At 38.3% G+C, this 17,502-nt stretch overlaps 1 protein-coding gene across 2 annotated transcripts in view; it reads left to right on the forward strand.

Moving 5' to 3' along the window:
* taok1a (TAO kinase 1a) overlaps positions 1-17,502 on the forward strand; it is a 276,152-nt gene that overhangs the window by 178,337 nt on the left and 80,313 nt on the right. For both annotated transcript variants that reach the window (XM_028806658.2, XM_051930844.1), the window contains exons 10-12: positions 1,472-1,565; positions 9,260-9,341; positions 12,783-12,950. In XM_028806658.2, the coding sequence (XP_028662491.2) occupies positions 1,472-1,565; positions 9,260-9,341; positions 12,783-12,950 (344 nt within the window). The remainder of the gene's footprint in view (positions 1-1,471; positions 1,566-9,259; positions 9,342-12,782; positions 12,951-17,502) is intronic.

The raw sequence follows: 17,502 nt of genomic DNA on the forward strand, positions 1-17,502 counted from the left end.
GCGTTCGCAGGTTGGATCTTGCCCTGGAAACATTTTGGACAGTTTTAAGCGAGACAGATGGGCTCGATATATCATTTTTAGTTGAATAATTCTATGCTTTGCGCATATAGAGCTTGAGTGAATTCTCTGCTTTGTTACCTTCCACTCCTTTTCTGATATATTGATTAAGAGATCTTCTTCCCAATGTCCTCTTGAATCTTTGAAAGGTAGGGACTCTAATAGGATTTTATATAATGTGGAAATGGTGTTTAATTCCTCGAAATTGAGCAGTATTTTTGCCAGCATTGTGGAGGGTGTGAGGTGGGGGAAATCGGGCAATTTCTGTTTAACAAAATTTCTAATTTGAAGATAGTGAAAGAAATGTGTAGCTGGGAGGTTGAATTTTGAACGAAATTGTTCAAAAGATGCAAATATGTTGTCTATATAAAGATCTCTGAGCATTTTAATCCCAAAACTTTTCCAGGTATTAAAAATTGGATATGTTTGCGAGGGTTGAAAGAGGTGGTTCTAGATAGATAGATAGATAGATAGATAGATAAAGTATCTATCTATCTATCTATCTATCTATCTATCTATCTATCTATCTATCTATCTATCTATCTATCTATCTATCTATCTATCTATCTATCTATCTATCTATCTATCTATCTATCTATCTATCTATCTTGCAGAGGTGCCACAGATAAAAGATTTTCCATCTTAAAATGCTTTCTAAGTTGGTTCCATATTCTGAGTGAGTAAAGCACAATTGGGTTATTAGTATATTTGCAATAACTTGCATTTATTGGAGAGCAGAGCAGGGAGTATTTTCTTATTATTAAAGTATTTTAAGGGATTTTAGTTATTTTTAGTTATTTAAATCTGAAATGTTTTATTTTCTCAAAGTACTATCTGTGGTCTACAGTTTATTGTAATTGTAAAAACACCAAGGATGACACTTCAATATAGGGTATGTTACTTAGACACTTGCTGGTTATCAGGAGCTTAGTGTATTATTGAAAGAACAGAAAAAAAAATGAAAGAAAAAATCAGTGTCAGAATTGCCAGGTTCTGATGACAGTCTATGATTAGAATTGACCCTAATGTCTTGATTTAAGCATTTCTATTTATTTTAATATATATTGTGTTTTATATAACTAATTTAACATTGTGTTCATTAAAAGTATGTTAATGCTTTTTTGTGATAATGTGCCCTTATTTTCAAGTCTAATTCCCAAAGCATTAGTTATTTATAAACATAAATTTGTTTTCTTCTGTTTAAAAGAAAAAAAAATAATTTTCAGTAAAATAATTAATTAACGTGTCATTTGTACTGATATGTCTTAATTATAACATATCCATGGAGAGTACAGTAATGTTTTTCTGAACGTTGTTCTGTTGAAGTTGCACAAATTCTACTTGGATTAAATCATCAGTTAAGTTTTGTTTTGTTATTTTTTAAATGTTTCTAAATTCTTGTTTTTTTTTCCAGCGGAGCGAAAGCCTCCACTTTTCAATATGAATGCAATGAGTGCCTTATATCATATAGCGCAGAATGAATCCCCAGCACTGCAATCTAATGAATGGTGAGTTTACTGTGTAATCATAAGTATGTTTTCCATCTTAATGCCTGCAAATAGGAAATAAAATAATAATTTTTGCTACACTGGTAAGGTACTATCTTTAACATATTTAACTGTTTTTAACTTTTCCATTATAATCATGAATAGTTACTCATCTTCTCTGCTTATTTAATACAATTTTCATTAATGAGCATGTTATTGGGTCTGATGCCGAAGTAGTTGCAGCCTTTAACCTCCTTAGCATTAGACCCAAGTGTCACTTGGGCTAAGAAAACAGTGCTAAAACCATCAGTCCCAAGTATCACTTGGGCAACTGTATGCTGTAGATGCGTCTTGCATAAATATTAGACCCGAAGATTACTCAGACAACGGTATACGCATGTCCTAGTAAGCATCAGGCCCTAGCGTAAGCTGGGGAATGTGTCTTCTCCTAGCGTCATAATGGCATCTCATAAGAAGTGTTGTTCAGCAGCCCAGGTTTTGCACACTCTTGACACTGTTAATAGCAGTGATGTTGAAGAGCCTCTCATCTGCCTTCAGGCAGTGAAATTGAAAGGGATAGTGAAACTGAAAGTGATTCTGATGAATCCACTCGTGGTTGGGTTTCTTTTCATCCCATTTCAAATAAACCAGCACCACCTCGTTTTGGTTTCGTGGGGCAGCCAGGAATAAAAGTGAATATTGACAGCCAATATGCACTTACTTACATGAAGTTATTTATATCAAAAGAACTGTTGAGACGAGCCATTATGTTGAACAGTGTTGGGTAAATGACTGTACACCTAAGCAGTTTTCCATTCAGACAGATAGGAACTGGTAGCTACTGATGATATCTAGTATTAGCTTCATTATTATTTATTTCATATTACTATTGTTATTATTATTGGTATAATTATTATCATTTTTAAACTTCTGACTTTGTAGTTTTAGTGCTTTGAGGTTTAATAAAAGTGGTCATTTTATAAGCAAAAAATGCAATGCTTATTACTTTTTTTTTTTTATTTTGGAGGAAACAGTGTAACACTAAGGAAGTTAATGGTCCAGTGTCATTTGCCCAGGTGTCTACTCTGCTCATTGTTAATTGTTATTATTAGGATACAATTAATGGAGCAAATTATGCAGAAAAAGGAAAATTAATAGGAAAGATAAAAAGAAAGTCAATTATGTAAAGCTATAGTACACTGTTGTAAAAAAAATTGACTAATTAGAAAAAGATGAAATATTACTTACTGATTGTCAAACTGGTAGGATTAAAAATCTGCAGTATTTTATTAACCAAGTTTTTTGTAGTATTTTTACATTATTATTATGCAAATTCTTAGTTTTACAGATTATGATTATGTTAAGTTATGTTATGTTAAGTTTTAGTTGACTATTACTGAGTTTGTATTCAGTAAAACCAGACCACTGAACCTTTTTAACACATTTGACTCAGTTTTTCTTATGCCTTTTAGTACTGTAACAGGTTATTGAGCTGAGGGAGGTTTCAGAGAGAAGTGTTAGGGAAAAAGGCAGAACAAGACATTATATTGGCTAAAGCCAACTAGCAGAAGAACACAAACATATGCTGTTTATCCAACAAAAACAACATTTATTTATATAGCACATTTTCATACAAAAAGTAGCTCAAAGTGCTGTACATAATGAAGAGAAGAAAAATAAAAGACAAAATAAGAAATTAAAATACATTAATTACAACATTAATTAACATAGAAAGGAGTAAGGTCCGATGGCCAGGGTGGACAGAAAAAACAAAAAAAAACTCCAGAAGGCTGGAGAAAAAAATAAAATCTGTAGGGGTTCCAGGCCACGAGACCGCCCAGTCCCCTTTGGGCATTCTACCTAACATAAATGAAATAGTCCTCTTTGTAGTTCGGGTTTTTCACGGAGTCACTTGATGCTGATGGTCATACAGACTTCTGGCTTTTAATCCATCCATCATTGTTGGAACATCATGGTGCTTTGTGTAGATGGTGGTGGCGCACGCCACCACCAACAGGACACCGGAAAAGGAAACAGAAGAGAGAGTAGGGGTTAGTACAGATTTTGAATGAATAGTTATTATAATGAATTGGATATACAGAGTATCAGGATTAAATTACAGTGAAGTTATGAGAAGGCCATGTGGTTCCCAAACTTTTTCAAATAGGCTTATACCCACTTTGAGAACAGAAAATAATTCAGGGCCATGTGCACATACAGTCTGAGCACCCACGTTGTGCCATGTCAGTCAGATTGAACATGCTTGCACAGTTTGAGCACTGTAACAAAGGCGCTATATAGGCGCCCGACCCGACACAGAGGCACGTATAAACTAATACAGACTTTTATTTTCTTCACCCATGGGCGCACATCTTCCCCGTGACCCACAGGCAATACACAGTCCAAAAGCACTTGTCACACATGCCAACAGTTTCTCCCTTTTACCACCACTCCTCCTCAAGCTTCGTCTCCTTCCTCCCAACTCTGGCTCCTCAAGTGGTGGTGGCTGGCCCTTTTTATACCCCACCCAGAAGTGTTCCAGGTGCTTGACCACCTGGTCCTAATTGCCCTTCCGGGTGGGGCTGAAGATACGTCCAGCTGTGCTGCTGACTCCATGCAGCTCCCCCTAGTGGCCATCCGAGCCCCCAACCAGGCTGTGGAGGACTCCATCTCCCATGGAAACATGCGAGAGGTTGGGGAATCACTGTCTGCCAGGGAGGCTGCCACCAAGCGTCCCAGGGGAGGTATTGAGCTGCCCATAGTTGCTCCCCCGGAACAGATGCAGAAGGAGGCGTCTCTGCCAGGCATGGGTCCCGGCTGTCTGCCACAGCACATATACGACTGTCAGCCGTATTGTGCAGTGTGAGTACAGTGGTGCTCCATACTACTTGTTTAAACTCTGAATAGTTCAAATTCCAAATCAGTTTTCTCCATTAAAAATAGTGGAAAATGAATTAATTAATTGCCAGACCCTAAACAATACCCATTTTTATAAACTTAAAACAGTAAATGCACATAATTTAAGGTAAAAATCACACAATTAAATGCCCTAAATAATACATTAAAATATGAAAACAATAAATACAATATGTTAATACTGTATACTAAAATGAAAATTGCATTTACTGTACCTTTGTGAGGAGTGGTGATGTCCCGTGTGGATGTCATGGTTAATAGATAGGGGTTATTTATATAACCAAACATACCCAAAATAAAGCAAAAAAAGCACTGAAAATACATGAGCATAACATGACATGCTTTCACAGCAAGTGTGAAAGGTGACTTGGGTGCACAACAGATGACATTTATGCTTGCTGCATAAGCTACTTCTGTTGCTGCATTGTTTTTTCACTGCGCACGTAGTTGGAACGTATAAGCATTGTCTGAATCTTCTCGAATTTAGCATTTGAATTCTGGAACGATCAAAGTTAGAATCATTCAAAGTACAAGGCACCACTGTAGTTGCTTGCCTATGATTTAAAAAAAAAAATAGCACAGTGTATGCACAGCATTACAGTAAGCTTGTCACGCTGGCCTCACACAACATCATAGGGAAACTTCATTTTATTCTGTGAACAACATTGCCAGTGAACACAACATATTTGCTGTGAAAAAATTTTTGGCAAATTTCACCAATCAGTGCTAGTGAAGAGTTTGTATTTTATTTTGCTAATGAGCTTGTCCTCCAGATCATTTCATGGATTACTTTTATCTCTTTATACAGTGTTGTTAGACAGAGGAATGGCTTTTAATTTTGAGCTTGTCTCATTAGTCATAGTTGACGTCATACTGATTGCGGTGGAAAGCATTAATTCTTCTATCCTGAGCCTTTTCCTGTTTTTGCATTGTCTCCTGGTACTTGACTTTATGTGAAACTATTGGAGCTTTATTATTCACATTTGTTGTTTTTAGCAAACATGTTTGCAGTGTATGTTGTTTCTTCAGTTTCCTTGGAAAACAAAATGATGTTGTTTGTTTGTTTCAGTTGGGGTGTAACGTTTTAGCATACTTTTAGAATTTGTTGGGTTTTATGCTATTAGCTATCGGTGCTTTCAGACCCAACATATACAGAGCCGCTCCTCCTCAACCTCCTCACATCATTCTACAGTATCTTATAATCTTTGGTTTTCTACCTCCAGTTTCTTTATCTGCTTGTGATATTACTTTTTGTGCTATTTATTGATTACAAAATGTTATTCATCATTTAGTTTTTCTTGCTTACTGACCTTTTTGTGATCTTGGGTTATCTTTTTCCAGTTGATTTTGGTGATATGGAGCCTAGTAACACATAGTTTATTGTTCCAGCTTGAAACGCATTTATAATCTGACATTTGTTCTTCTCTTTTGCATTCCACTCTGCAGTCTAGCCCCAAATCCCCACTGTGGAGCACCCTCGGCACCCCACACCTTGGGAACCACTGCCTTTGGGTAGAATGTCCCTGCTAGGCAGTATGAAGACACTAGGAAAAACTAGGGGTGAACTGTGGCCTGGGGGCAAGCAAAGCATGCTTCCTACAGATGCTAGAGGCCAAGTATCAGGAATGAATTGCCCTTAGGTCAGGTTATTTGGTTTACTGGAATTCTCCCAAACCCTGTGATATGTGCAGCCCTATACATTTATAAAGAAGAGGCAAGGCTTTATCATTAAATATTAGCTCTTTCAAAAGTTTCTAACTCTGGGATGCAGGATTACCAGGGGCTGCCAGAGGGAGCACTGTGTGAAAGACAATAGGACCTTCTGGAAGTATTCCTGGACCTTGGAAGTGGCTCCAGGATTACCCTAGAAACAGTCTCACATTGAGGTATAAAGCCACTACTGCCATATTATTCACAAGTGCTTAGGCAAGTTGAGTAAGAGTTCAACTTTCAGTGAGTGAATTTTACTGATGTATAGGAGAGAGAGTTTGGTGCTTTTGACATTTTTGTTGTCTTTGTGGGCATGAGAATGAGCCACCCCACTGGACAGAGAGTAAATGAGTATTTGCTTGTCTTCCATTTTACTCTTTATTGTCCTTTCCCTCAACTCTTCTCTCTCTGACATTTTAAAACTGAGCTCCTCTTAATCTTGACACAAGTGTTTTATCCATGTAGACTGGGCTATAATGTTAAATGTAATCTTAGAGGACAATGTTGAATGCCGAATATTGCCACAATATAGGAAGGCAGTACACTTTTATTCAGCAGTTGCTTCAATCTGTGAAACTGATATGAAATTTTTATAAATAATTTTGACTTAACAGTTTTGTTTGTTTGTCTAACATACAGTCATGTGAAAAGTTTGGGAACCCAACTCAGCCTACATAATAATTTACTCTACTTCCAACAAAAAAGATAACAGTGGAATGTCTTTCATTTCCTAGGAACAACTGAGTACTGGAGTGTATTCCGAACAAAGATTTTTAGTGAAGCAGTATTTAGTTGTATGAAATTAAATCAAATGTGAAAAACTGACTGTGCAAAAAATTTGGGTGCCCTTGTAATGCTGATATAAATGCATGTAACTGCTCAATGCTGATTATTTGCAACACCAAATTGGTTGGGTTAGCTTGTCAAGCCTTGAACTTCATAGACAGGTATGTCTAATCATTAGAAAAGGTATTTAAGGTGGTCAATTGCAAGTTGTGCTTCCCTCTGACTCTCCTCTGAAGAGTGACAGCATGGGATCCTCAAAGCAACTCTCAAAAGATCTGAAAACAGATAATCTTCAGTATCATGGTTTAGGGGAAGGCTACAAAAAGCTATCTCAGAGGTTTCAACTGTCAGTTTCAACTGTAAGGAATGTACTCAGAAAATGGAAGGCCACAGGCACAGTCAGACAAAACTTGAGTTATTTGGTCATAACAAAAAGCGTTTTGCATGGCGGAAGAAGAACACCGCATTCCAAGAAAAACACCTGCTACCTACTGTCAAATTTGGTGGAGGTTCCATCATGCTGTGTGGCTAGTTCAGGGACTGGAGCCATTGTTAAAGTCGAGGGTCAGATGAATTAAACCCAATATCAACAAATTCTTCAGGATAATGTTCAAGCATCAGTCATAAAGTTGAAGTTACGCAGGGGTTGGATATTCCAACAAGACAATGACCCAAAACACAGTTCGAAATCTACAAAGGCATTCATGCAGAGGGAGAAGTAGAATGTCCTGGAATGGCCGGCACAGTCCCCTGACTTGAATATCATCGAAAATCTATGGGATGATTTGGAACAGGCTGTCCATGCTCTGCAGCCATCAAATTTAACTGAACTAGAGAGATTTTGTATGGAAGAATGGTCAAAAAACCTCCATCCAGAATCCAGACACTCATCAAAGGCTATAGGAGGCATCTAGAGGCTGTTATATTTGCAAAAGGAGGCTCAACTAAGTATTGATGTAATCTCTCTGTTGGGTGCCCAAATTTATGCACCTGTCTAATTTTGTTATGATGCATAATGCATATTTTCTGTTAATCCAATAAACTTAATGTCACTGCTGAAATACTACTGTAAGGCATGTCATATATTAAAAAGAGGTTGCTACTTTGAAAGCTCAGCCAATGATAAACAAAAATCCAATGAATTAAGAGTGGTTCCCAAACTTTTTCATATGACTGTATTAATGCACCAGTTGTGTATATTTTTATTTTTGAAATATATTGAAAAGAAGATTAAGATGGCCTATAAAGTATCTTATAGGGATTTTACAGCATATATACAGTATTCCCTCGCTATATCGCACTTCGCCTTTCGCGGCTTCACTCCGTCACGGATTTTATATGTAAGCATATTTAAATATATATCGCAGATTTTTTGCTGGTTCGCGGATTTCTGCGGACAATGGGTCTTTTAATTTCTGGTACATGCTTCCTCAGTTGGTTTGCCCAGTTGATTTCATACAAGGGACGCTATTGGCAGATGGCTGAGAAGCTACCCAGCTTACTTCTCTCTCTCTCTTGCGCTGACTTTCTCTGATCCTGACGTAGGGGGATTGAGCAGGGGTGCTGTTAGCACACCTAGACGATACGGACGCTCGTCTAAAAATGCTGAAAGATTATCTTCACGTTGCTATCTTTTGTGCAGCTGCTTCCTGAAACGACATGCTGCACGGTGCTTCGTATACTTAAAAGCTCGAAGGGCACGTATTGATTTTTGATTGAAAAACAAACTCTGTCTCTCTCTATCTCTCTCTCTTTCTCTGCTCCTGACGGAGGGGGTGTGAGCTGCCGCCTTCAACAGCTTTGTGCCGCGGTGCTTCGCATACTTAAAAGCCAAACAGGCCTATTGATTTGTTTGCTTTATCTCTGTGACATTTTCTGCTCCTGACGCGCACTCCTTTGAAGAGGAAGATATGTTTGCATTCTTTTAATTGTGAGACGGAACTGTCATCTCTGTCTTGTCATGGAGCACAGTTTAAACTTTTGAAAAAGAGACAAATGTTTGTTTGCAGTGTTTGAATAACGTTCCTGTCTCTCTACAACCTCCTGTGTTTCTGCGCAAATCTGTGACCCAAGCATGACAATATAAAAATAACCATATAAACATATGGTTTCTACTTCGCGGATTTTCTTATTTCACGGGTGGCTCTGGAACGCAACCCCCGCGATGGAGGAGGGATTACTGTATGTGTTGCATGTAACTGTTGAATGTTTAAAACTAAGGTTCCCAATCAGAATGTTACTGATTTTGAAATAATTTCAGACTTTTCAATCATTAACTATATTTCAAATATGCTTCTCACCAGGTCAGATTATTTTCGAAATTTTGTTGACTCTTGCCTTCAGAAAATCCCACAGGACCGACCTACTTCAGAGGAGCTCTTAAAGGTTGGTTAAACTAGGGGTACTGAGCTCTGTTGAAACTTAAATAATTTTCTAGGAGATTATTATTTTTGACTTTGGGAGTTGCATACTTTCTTTGTCTCATTGCTCCTTAAGTGAATTTCTTTCTACCTGTGCTTTTCATAATTTATAGTCGCAATAATACTTGCATTGTCTTGTAAATATAAGATATATTCTCACCGATTTAAGTGTAATCTGTTTGACTTTTTCAAACTAATTTGTCATCAACATTTCTGCTATAAATCATTTTTGCAATTTGACAACTGTGTATTGCGCTAATAAATCTTTTTATTTTTATTATTGACATAGTGATGAGAATAGAAAAATATTACAAGAGCTTCATGCGTTCTATATTGCTGTCTTGAATTAGCACTTTTTATCACAGATGTGCAATTTTGTCATAAATATAACAATAAATATTTTGGATGATAAGTTATTATAGCAGTATATAGTAATGCAAAGGTGATTTTCAGTTAAAATTAAACGCACAAAAAATAACATTCCATCAAAGCTTTGAATTAAAAATAAACAACACAAAAAAAGCAAAATTTAAAAAAATAGCTGAAAAAATTTTAAGCTAGTATTATGGTATTCATTTGCTTTCATGTTTATTATTAGTGGCATCTAACCTAACATTTCAAGTAAGAAGCAGTAGTAGTCTTCCTTTAATGTTGCCCTTTAGCAGAACAGAATATACTTCGCCTATAATTTCTTGTATCTTGTGTAACAGAGGTTACTTTCAAGGCCTGTAAACCACATTAATACAGCCATCAACATAATCATCAAGAACATGCTTAGATATTGCTCACTACAATAAAAATTTTAGCATATTTGCTTAATATGGCAGGTAATAACTGCTTCTGTTGTAGTTTGAATGTCACAGTATATAGCTATATTAGAAAAACAGCATGAACTAACAAGAAATTCCTGAATGTCTTTTCTTCTGTTAGCACTATGATGCGTCAGCTTCCTTTTCACACACTTCCAGGTGCTGTTAAAAAAAAAAAAAAAAAAGTCAAAGGAAATTTTAAAAAAAGAAAACAGTTTTAACACAGATGAGAGACAGAATACATACTTTTGATTAGTGGAGTGCTTTTAAAGGAGTAATGAACATATGACACCATTATAAAATGAATATTCAGCTAAGTTAACAGATATGAGTCAGGAGGATATAACTGCTGATGTGAAAAAAAATATAAAAATCGTCCTAACACGGAGATGACTACGTTTACATAGGCTAAAACTCAACAGCATGCTGCATTAATGGCCAGGTTAGTAGTTTAGGAAGAGTTTGCTAAAACATCAGGGTCTTTTCAAACAATGCTTCTAATATAAACTCAAACGTTTTTGGATTGTCTACCTTGAAAAAAGACAAGAAAGTAGAGAAGATCACGAAGCTAGCAAAAAATGTTAAAAACACAACTGTTTTAGTAAAAAATTTCATTTCTTTTTCCATCATGGCTAATGAGCAAATAGATTTCTGAAACAGCCCATTTGTCAGTATGATTTGGGGAATGAGTCCAGATTTCTTAGTCGCTGAACATCTTATGAATATAGCAGCAGTGCATGTCACCACGACAGGCTGATACGCATTTGCTGATTTTGAGAGGGTAAAAAATAAGATTTCGGGAATGTGATGGTACGGGTTAGTTCCTTGCTTCCACTCTGGTCTGGGAGCCTCTTGAATCAAACACTGTCGATAACGTAACCGGATGAGCTTGGTAGATGAGGACAAATGCACACAAAGCAAGGGGATGGTGAAATAGTGCTCGAGTGCTTTTATCAAAAATAATTCAACAAATAAATGTGTTTTAAAAAGTGCAGTGCTCAAAATGTCAGTAAATAAATAATCCAATAAAAGAGTAGAAATCTTGAGATTAAAACCTAGACTTAAAATGAGAATAAAAAAAACTATCACAGTCATTGGGTCAGTGTTGCTTTCCCTTCTGGACAAGCCCAGCACAACTCCCTCTTAGTTCACTTAGTTCCTCAGTTTACTCATTGCTTGCTCAAATTGCGGAGACTTCAATCGCCGTGGTCCTCTCCAACCCGACCCCCATTTTGGCTGCCTCAAGCGGCGTCGGCAAGACCGCTTAGGGTTGGTTGTCCCCTCATCTTCCTTCTTTCTCGAACCGGTGTACCTCGGATCCCTGGAGAGGACGCCACTTTGATCGCACCCACTCCTCTGAACAATCAGTGAGGGTGATCCATCCTTAGAGCGGTGCCTCTCCCCTTACCAGCTGGCTGGCTGGTTCTCTTGGTTCAGTTTGCATTCTTTCTCTTTTTAAAAAATCTCTCTCCTTGTTGTTTCATTCCCCCTTCTTTTACTCATGCTTCCCTGTTAAAGAGGGGATGTTGCACAGATGCGGCAATCAGCAGCTCCTGGCTCCAGTTAAGGATCACAGGCGATCTTGGTACTGTGCAGGGCCATCTGCTTCCACATTGTGCACAGGAACCGCTCTCGCCATGCTACCACGTCCCCACACAAAGACACAAGTGAAGTAATTTTTTATTTATTTAAAAAGGCCACTTTCTGAGCCGCAGACCTGCTGTACCATAGGGAACCTATAATTTATGAGAATAAAACTGGGCTGTTCAGACAAAAGTTACTGTACGAGAAATGTACTGGGTCATGGACAAAATATCTTTGCGTTACTCGTAAAGAGGCACTTTGTGGTAAGATTTTCAAAATTAAATTATTGTGAATTATGCAGCATTGCAATTATGATCTGTTAAATATAACTTGTTTCACCATTGACATTTTGCTATTCTATAAAGTGCTAAGGCATCTTCTTCTTCCAGCCTTCAATGTGAACACACCATGCCATTTTATTGTTAATTTCCGTTTTCACTGCTGCATTTTCTGTCTGGCTTGTCTTGGTAGAATGTGAATTAGCTATCTTGTTTGTTAAACCCATAAGTCATAGCCCTTAATTTTCACTTGCGTTCTTCTCCTCGCTAATTAGCTAACAAAGTCTTGTATAATATATTTGCTTGGTATGTATCTATGACAGGGTTTGCACAATAGTAAATGCAAAAGAACTGTACCTAGTTAGACTTTATGTGCATTTGGACTGAAGTAGAGAGCTGCATTTTCTTTGGACATAATTATAATGCAGCAGATGGTCAAAGAATAAAATGGCATGACAAATATAATTAAAACCTTAAACATGGCTTTCTTTTTTACATTCTGATTTTTAAACTTAGAAACATGTTTTTCTGCTAAGCCTAACTTAAAACATTTTGTCATGGGTGTAATTTTAGTACTTTGGACAGTACTCTAGTTGGTTGTTATGTTTAAACAGGCTGAATTAAGCCTTTAGAAAATGGTTACCAAAAAAACTCTTTTTAGTACAATTGGATCATTGTTAAACATTTTGTTAAGATTTTCTCAAGTGTTCATCTTATTTTCTTTCAAAACTGCAGCATGCCTTTGTCCAGAGAGAGCGACCAGAAACTGTACTGATAGACCTTATCCTGCGCACTAAGGATGCAGTCCGTGAACTGGATAACCTTCAGTATCGCAAAATGAAAAAGATTCTCTTCCAGGAGGCACATAATGGGCCTGCTGCAGAGGCTCCAGATGAGGAGGAGGTGGGTTATGTAAATCTTCTGTTTTGATTATAGTCGTATTGCTGAATGTAATTTTCTTATACACTTAACTAGAATCGTGCCAGTACAGCTTTTTTCTTAAGTAGAAGTAGTTTTTTCTGCGTTTGTATGACTAGTTTGTTCCGGTACACTCTGAAGGCCAAAGTCTGATTTTGTAATCCCCACCTAAAGATAATGGAATGTCGAATCTGAAATGCACACTTACTTCTGTGACCTTGAGGTTGATTCCTAGAATCTATAATCATGTTCCTTCAATATTTAGTATACTGTAGACTTCTTTACACAGAATACAAAGGCTAGGTTGCTACCATTCTGTATAAACCTTTTATTTTACTTTTTTCTTTTTATTCATTTGGTTAACAAAACAAAATTTGATTTATTGTATGTTGTATGGTACAGTGAATTTTGATTAAAGTCCTGTGTTAGAACAATTTTAGTTAAAACTCTTACTTTGCAACTTCTGTGGGTCCTGGAATTATAATAATAGAAAGTTTTGATGCGCAAAATTGCCATATTCAGTTGTATCCATTTAAGTTGCCTTGCTTACCATGTCATCTTTTCCTCTTTTTTAAATAAATGTCGACTTTAATCTTGAGATTTTCTCTTTAATCTCTTAGTTTATTTTGTCACTGAAATAGAACATAGTAAACTCAGTCTTAAAATTGATGTTTAATTTACTAAAGTTCCTCAAATCCTGTTGTAGCTAAAGTAGCTTGTTAAATGCTTCGTATTGCAGGTGTTCCCAGACGTTGTTGTTAATCACTATGTGCTATTTAAACTGGCTTTCTTTTACACCGACAGGAGTGTGCAGGCAGTGATGGCCACACAGAATACATTACATTTATGATATTACAGATCTCTGAACATTTTAGAATACTATACTTGATATTATTTTCATGACAAAATGAATTAAAGCATGTATTAAACATTTGTGGGCACTGTAGCACAGCGATAGCAATGAGCTTGCACCCAGTCCAGGGATTGTTCCTTCCTTCCGCGTGATGCTTGCTGGGGTATGCATGACCCTGGATGGAATAGTCTATCGTAATAGTACTTTGTCAAACATACCAACCCCCAATTCCTGTCCTTCCGTTTTCTTTATCCACGTAACCAACTGCCACACAATAAGTGTCTATAATAATGTAAAATCAGCTGTAAGCTTAGAACGCGTCTTCTTCTTCTTTCGGCTGCTCCCATTAGGGGTTGCCACAGCGGATCATCTTCTTCCATATCTTTGTCCTCTGCATCTTGTTCTGTTACACCCATCACCTGCATGTCCTCTCTCACCTCATCCATAAACCTTCTCAGGCCTTCCTCTTTTACTCTTGCCTGGCATCTCTATCTTTAGCATCCTTCTCCCAATATACTCAGCATCTCCCCTCTGCAAATGTCCAAACCCAATGCAATCTCACCTGTCTGACTTTGTCTCCCAACCGTCCAACTTAAGCTGACCCTCTAATGTACTCATTTCTAATCCTGTCCATCCTCGTCACACCCAGTGCAAATCTTAGCATCTTTAACTCTGCCACCTCCAGCTCTGTCTCCTGCTTTCTGGTCAGTGCCACCGTCTCCAATCCATATAACGTAGCTGGTCTCACTACCATCCTGTAGACCTTCCCTTTCACTCTTGCTGATATCAGTCTGTCACAAATCACTCCTAACACTCTTCTCTACCCATTCCACCCTGCCTGCATTCTCTTTTTCACCTGTCTTCCACAATCCCCATTACTCTGTACTGTTGATCCCAAGTATTTAAACTCACTACTCCTTGCATCCTCACCATTCCACTGACCTCCCTCTCATTTACACACATGTATTCTGTCTTGTTCCTACTGACCTTCATTCCTCTCCTTTCTAGAGCATATCTCCACCTCTTCAGGGTCTCCTCAACCTGCTCCCTACTATCACTACAGATCACAATGTCATCAGCATACATCATAATCCACGGGGACTCCTGTCTGATCTCGTCTGTCAACCTGGCCATCACCATTGCAAATAAGAAATGGCTCAGAGCCAATCCTTGATGTAATCCCACCTCCACCTTGAATTCATCCGCCACTCCTACTGCAGACCTCACCACAGTCACACTTCCTTCGTACATATCCTGTACAACTCTTACGTACTTCTCTGCCACTCCCGACTTCCTCATACAATACCACAACTCTCGAGGAGCCCTGTCATATGCTTTCTCCAGGTCCACAAAGACGCAACGCAACTCCTTCTGAGCAAACATCGCATCTTTGGTGCTCTTTCTTGGCATGAAACCATACTGCTGCTCATTAATCATCACCTCACTTCTTAACCTAGCTTCCAGTGCTCTTTTCCATAATTTCATGCTGTGGCTCATCAATTTTATCCCCCTGTAGTTACTACAGTCCTGCACATCCCCCTTATTCTTAAATATCGGCACCAGTACACTTCTTCTACACTCCTCAGGCATCCTCTCACTTTCCAAGATCCAATTAAACAATCTGGTTAAAAACTCCACTGCCATCTCTCCTAAACACCTCCATGCTTCCACAGGTATGTCATCTGGACCAATGGCTTTTCCGTTCTTCATCCTCTTCATAGCTGTCCTTACTTCCTCCTTGCTAATCCGTTGCACTTCCTGATTCACTATCTCCACATATAATCATCTAACCTCTTCTCTCTCTCTCGTTCTCTTCATTCATTAGCCTCTCAAAGTACTCTTTCCATCTGCTCAACACACTCTCCTCGGTTGTGAGTACGTTTCCATCTTTATCCTTTATTAACCTAACCTGCTGCACATCTTACCAGCTCAGTCCTTCTGTCTAGCCAATTGGTACAGGTCCTTTTCTCCCTCTTTAGTGTCCAACCTCTCATACAACTCATCATATGCTTTTTCTTTAGCCTTCGCCATCTCTCTCTTCACCTTGCACCTTATTTCCTTGTATTATTGTCTACTTTCTGCATCTCTCTGACTATCCCACTTCTTCTTTGTCATCCTCTTTCTCTGTATACTCTCCTGTACTTCCCCATTCCACCACCAGGTTTCCTTTTCCTCCTTCCTCTGTCCAGATGTCACGCCAAGCACCCATCTTGCTGTCACAGTGCCTGTCTCATCTTCTCCCTAAGCTCAACCTTGAAGTCTTCCTTTTTCAACTTCCAACATTTGATCCTTGGCTCTGCCCTAACTCTCTTCCTCTTCTTGATCTCCGACGTCATCCTACAGACCACCATCCCATGCTGCTTAACTACACTTTCCACTGCCACTACTTTGCAGTCTTCAATCTCCTTCAGATTGACTCTTCTGCATAGGATGTAATCTGTCTGTGTGCATCTTCTTCCACTCTTGTACATAACCCTATGTTCCTCCCATTTCTTAAAATACGTATTCACCACAGCCATGTCCATCCTTTTGGCAAAATCCACTATCCTCTGACCTTCTTCATTACTCTCCTTGACACCATACCTACCCATCACCTCCTCGTCTCCTCTGTTCCCTTCACCAACATGTCCATTGAAATCTGCTCCAATCACCACTTTCTATCCCTTGGGTACACTGTTCATAACTTCATCCAACTCATTCCAAAAATCTTCTTTCTCATCCATTACACACCCAACATTCATCATCACACCTCCAATTTCCAGCTTCATAATCATTACTCTGTCTAGACACTCTTTTCACCTCCAGAACACTCTTGACGTACTGAATAACCCCTACTCCATTTCTCCTCCTATCCACACAATGGTAGAACAATTTGAATCCACCACCGATCCACCTGACCTTACTCCCCTTCCATTTAGTCTCTTGCATGCACAATATATCAACCTTCCTTCTCTCCATCATATCGGCTAACTCTCTCCCCTTACCAGTCATACTGCCAACATTCAAAGTTCCTACCCTCCGTTCCACTCTCTTTACCTTCCTGTTCTCCTCCTGCCTCCGGACACGTCTCCCCCTCTTCTTCTTCTGCCAACAGTAGCCCAATTTCCGCCAGAACCCTGTTGGCTAACAGTACTGGTGGTGGTCGTTGTTAACCTGGGGCTCGACCAATCCAGTATGAAAATTTGTATTGTTGTCCGCATATTGATTTGGCAAAATTTTACACCGGATGCCCTTTCTGACGTAACCCTCCCCATTTATCTGGGCTTGGGACCGGCACGAAGAAACACACTGATTTGTGCATCCCCTGTGGCTGGGTTTGTAAGCTTAGAATGCCGATTCTTCAAAACATTTAAGAAACATGGAAAAATCTTTGTTACACATGTTTAGTTATTTTATCCATCTATCCATCCAGGGTTTCACCAGTCATAGTAAGCATACAGTGCAAGGCACAAACAATCTCTGGGCACCAGCTCATTGTTATAACTTTGCCACCGTGCCTCCACATGTTTAATTATTAACAGTATACATTATTTAAATGAAGTTAACAGTTTATCAGATAAATTGTAATATACATACTTTAATATATTTCATCATAAAAATTATATTAAGTATCCTGGTATTCTAACAGCTCCAAGAGGCCAGCTCTTGTATTCAAACCTTGCACAAATCTATTTCTGAACTAAA

Source organism: Erpetoichthys calabaricus, chromosome 8, assembly GCF_900747795.2.
Source record: "Erpetoichthys calabaricus chromosome 8, fErpCal1.3, whole genome shotgun sequence".
Classification (NCBI taxonomy): Eukaryota; Metazoa; Chordata; class Cladistia; order Polypteriformes; family Polypteridae; genus Erpetoichthys; species Erpetoichthys calabaricus.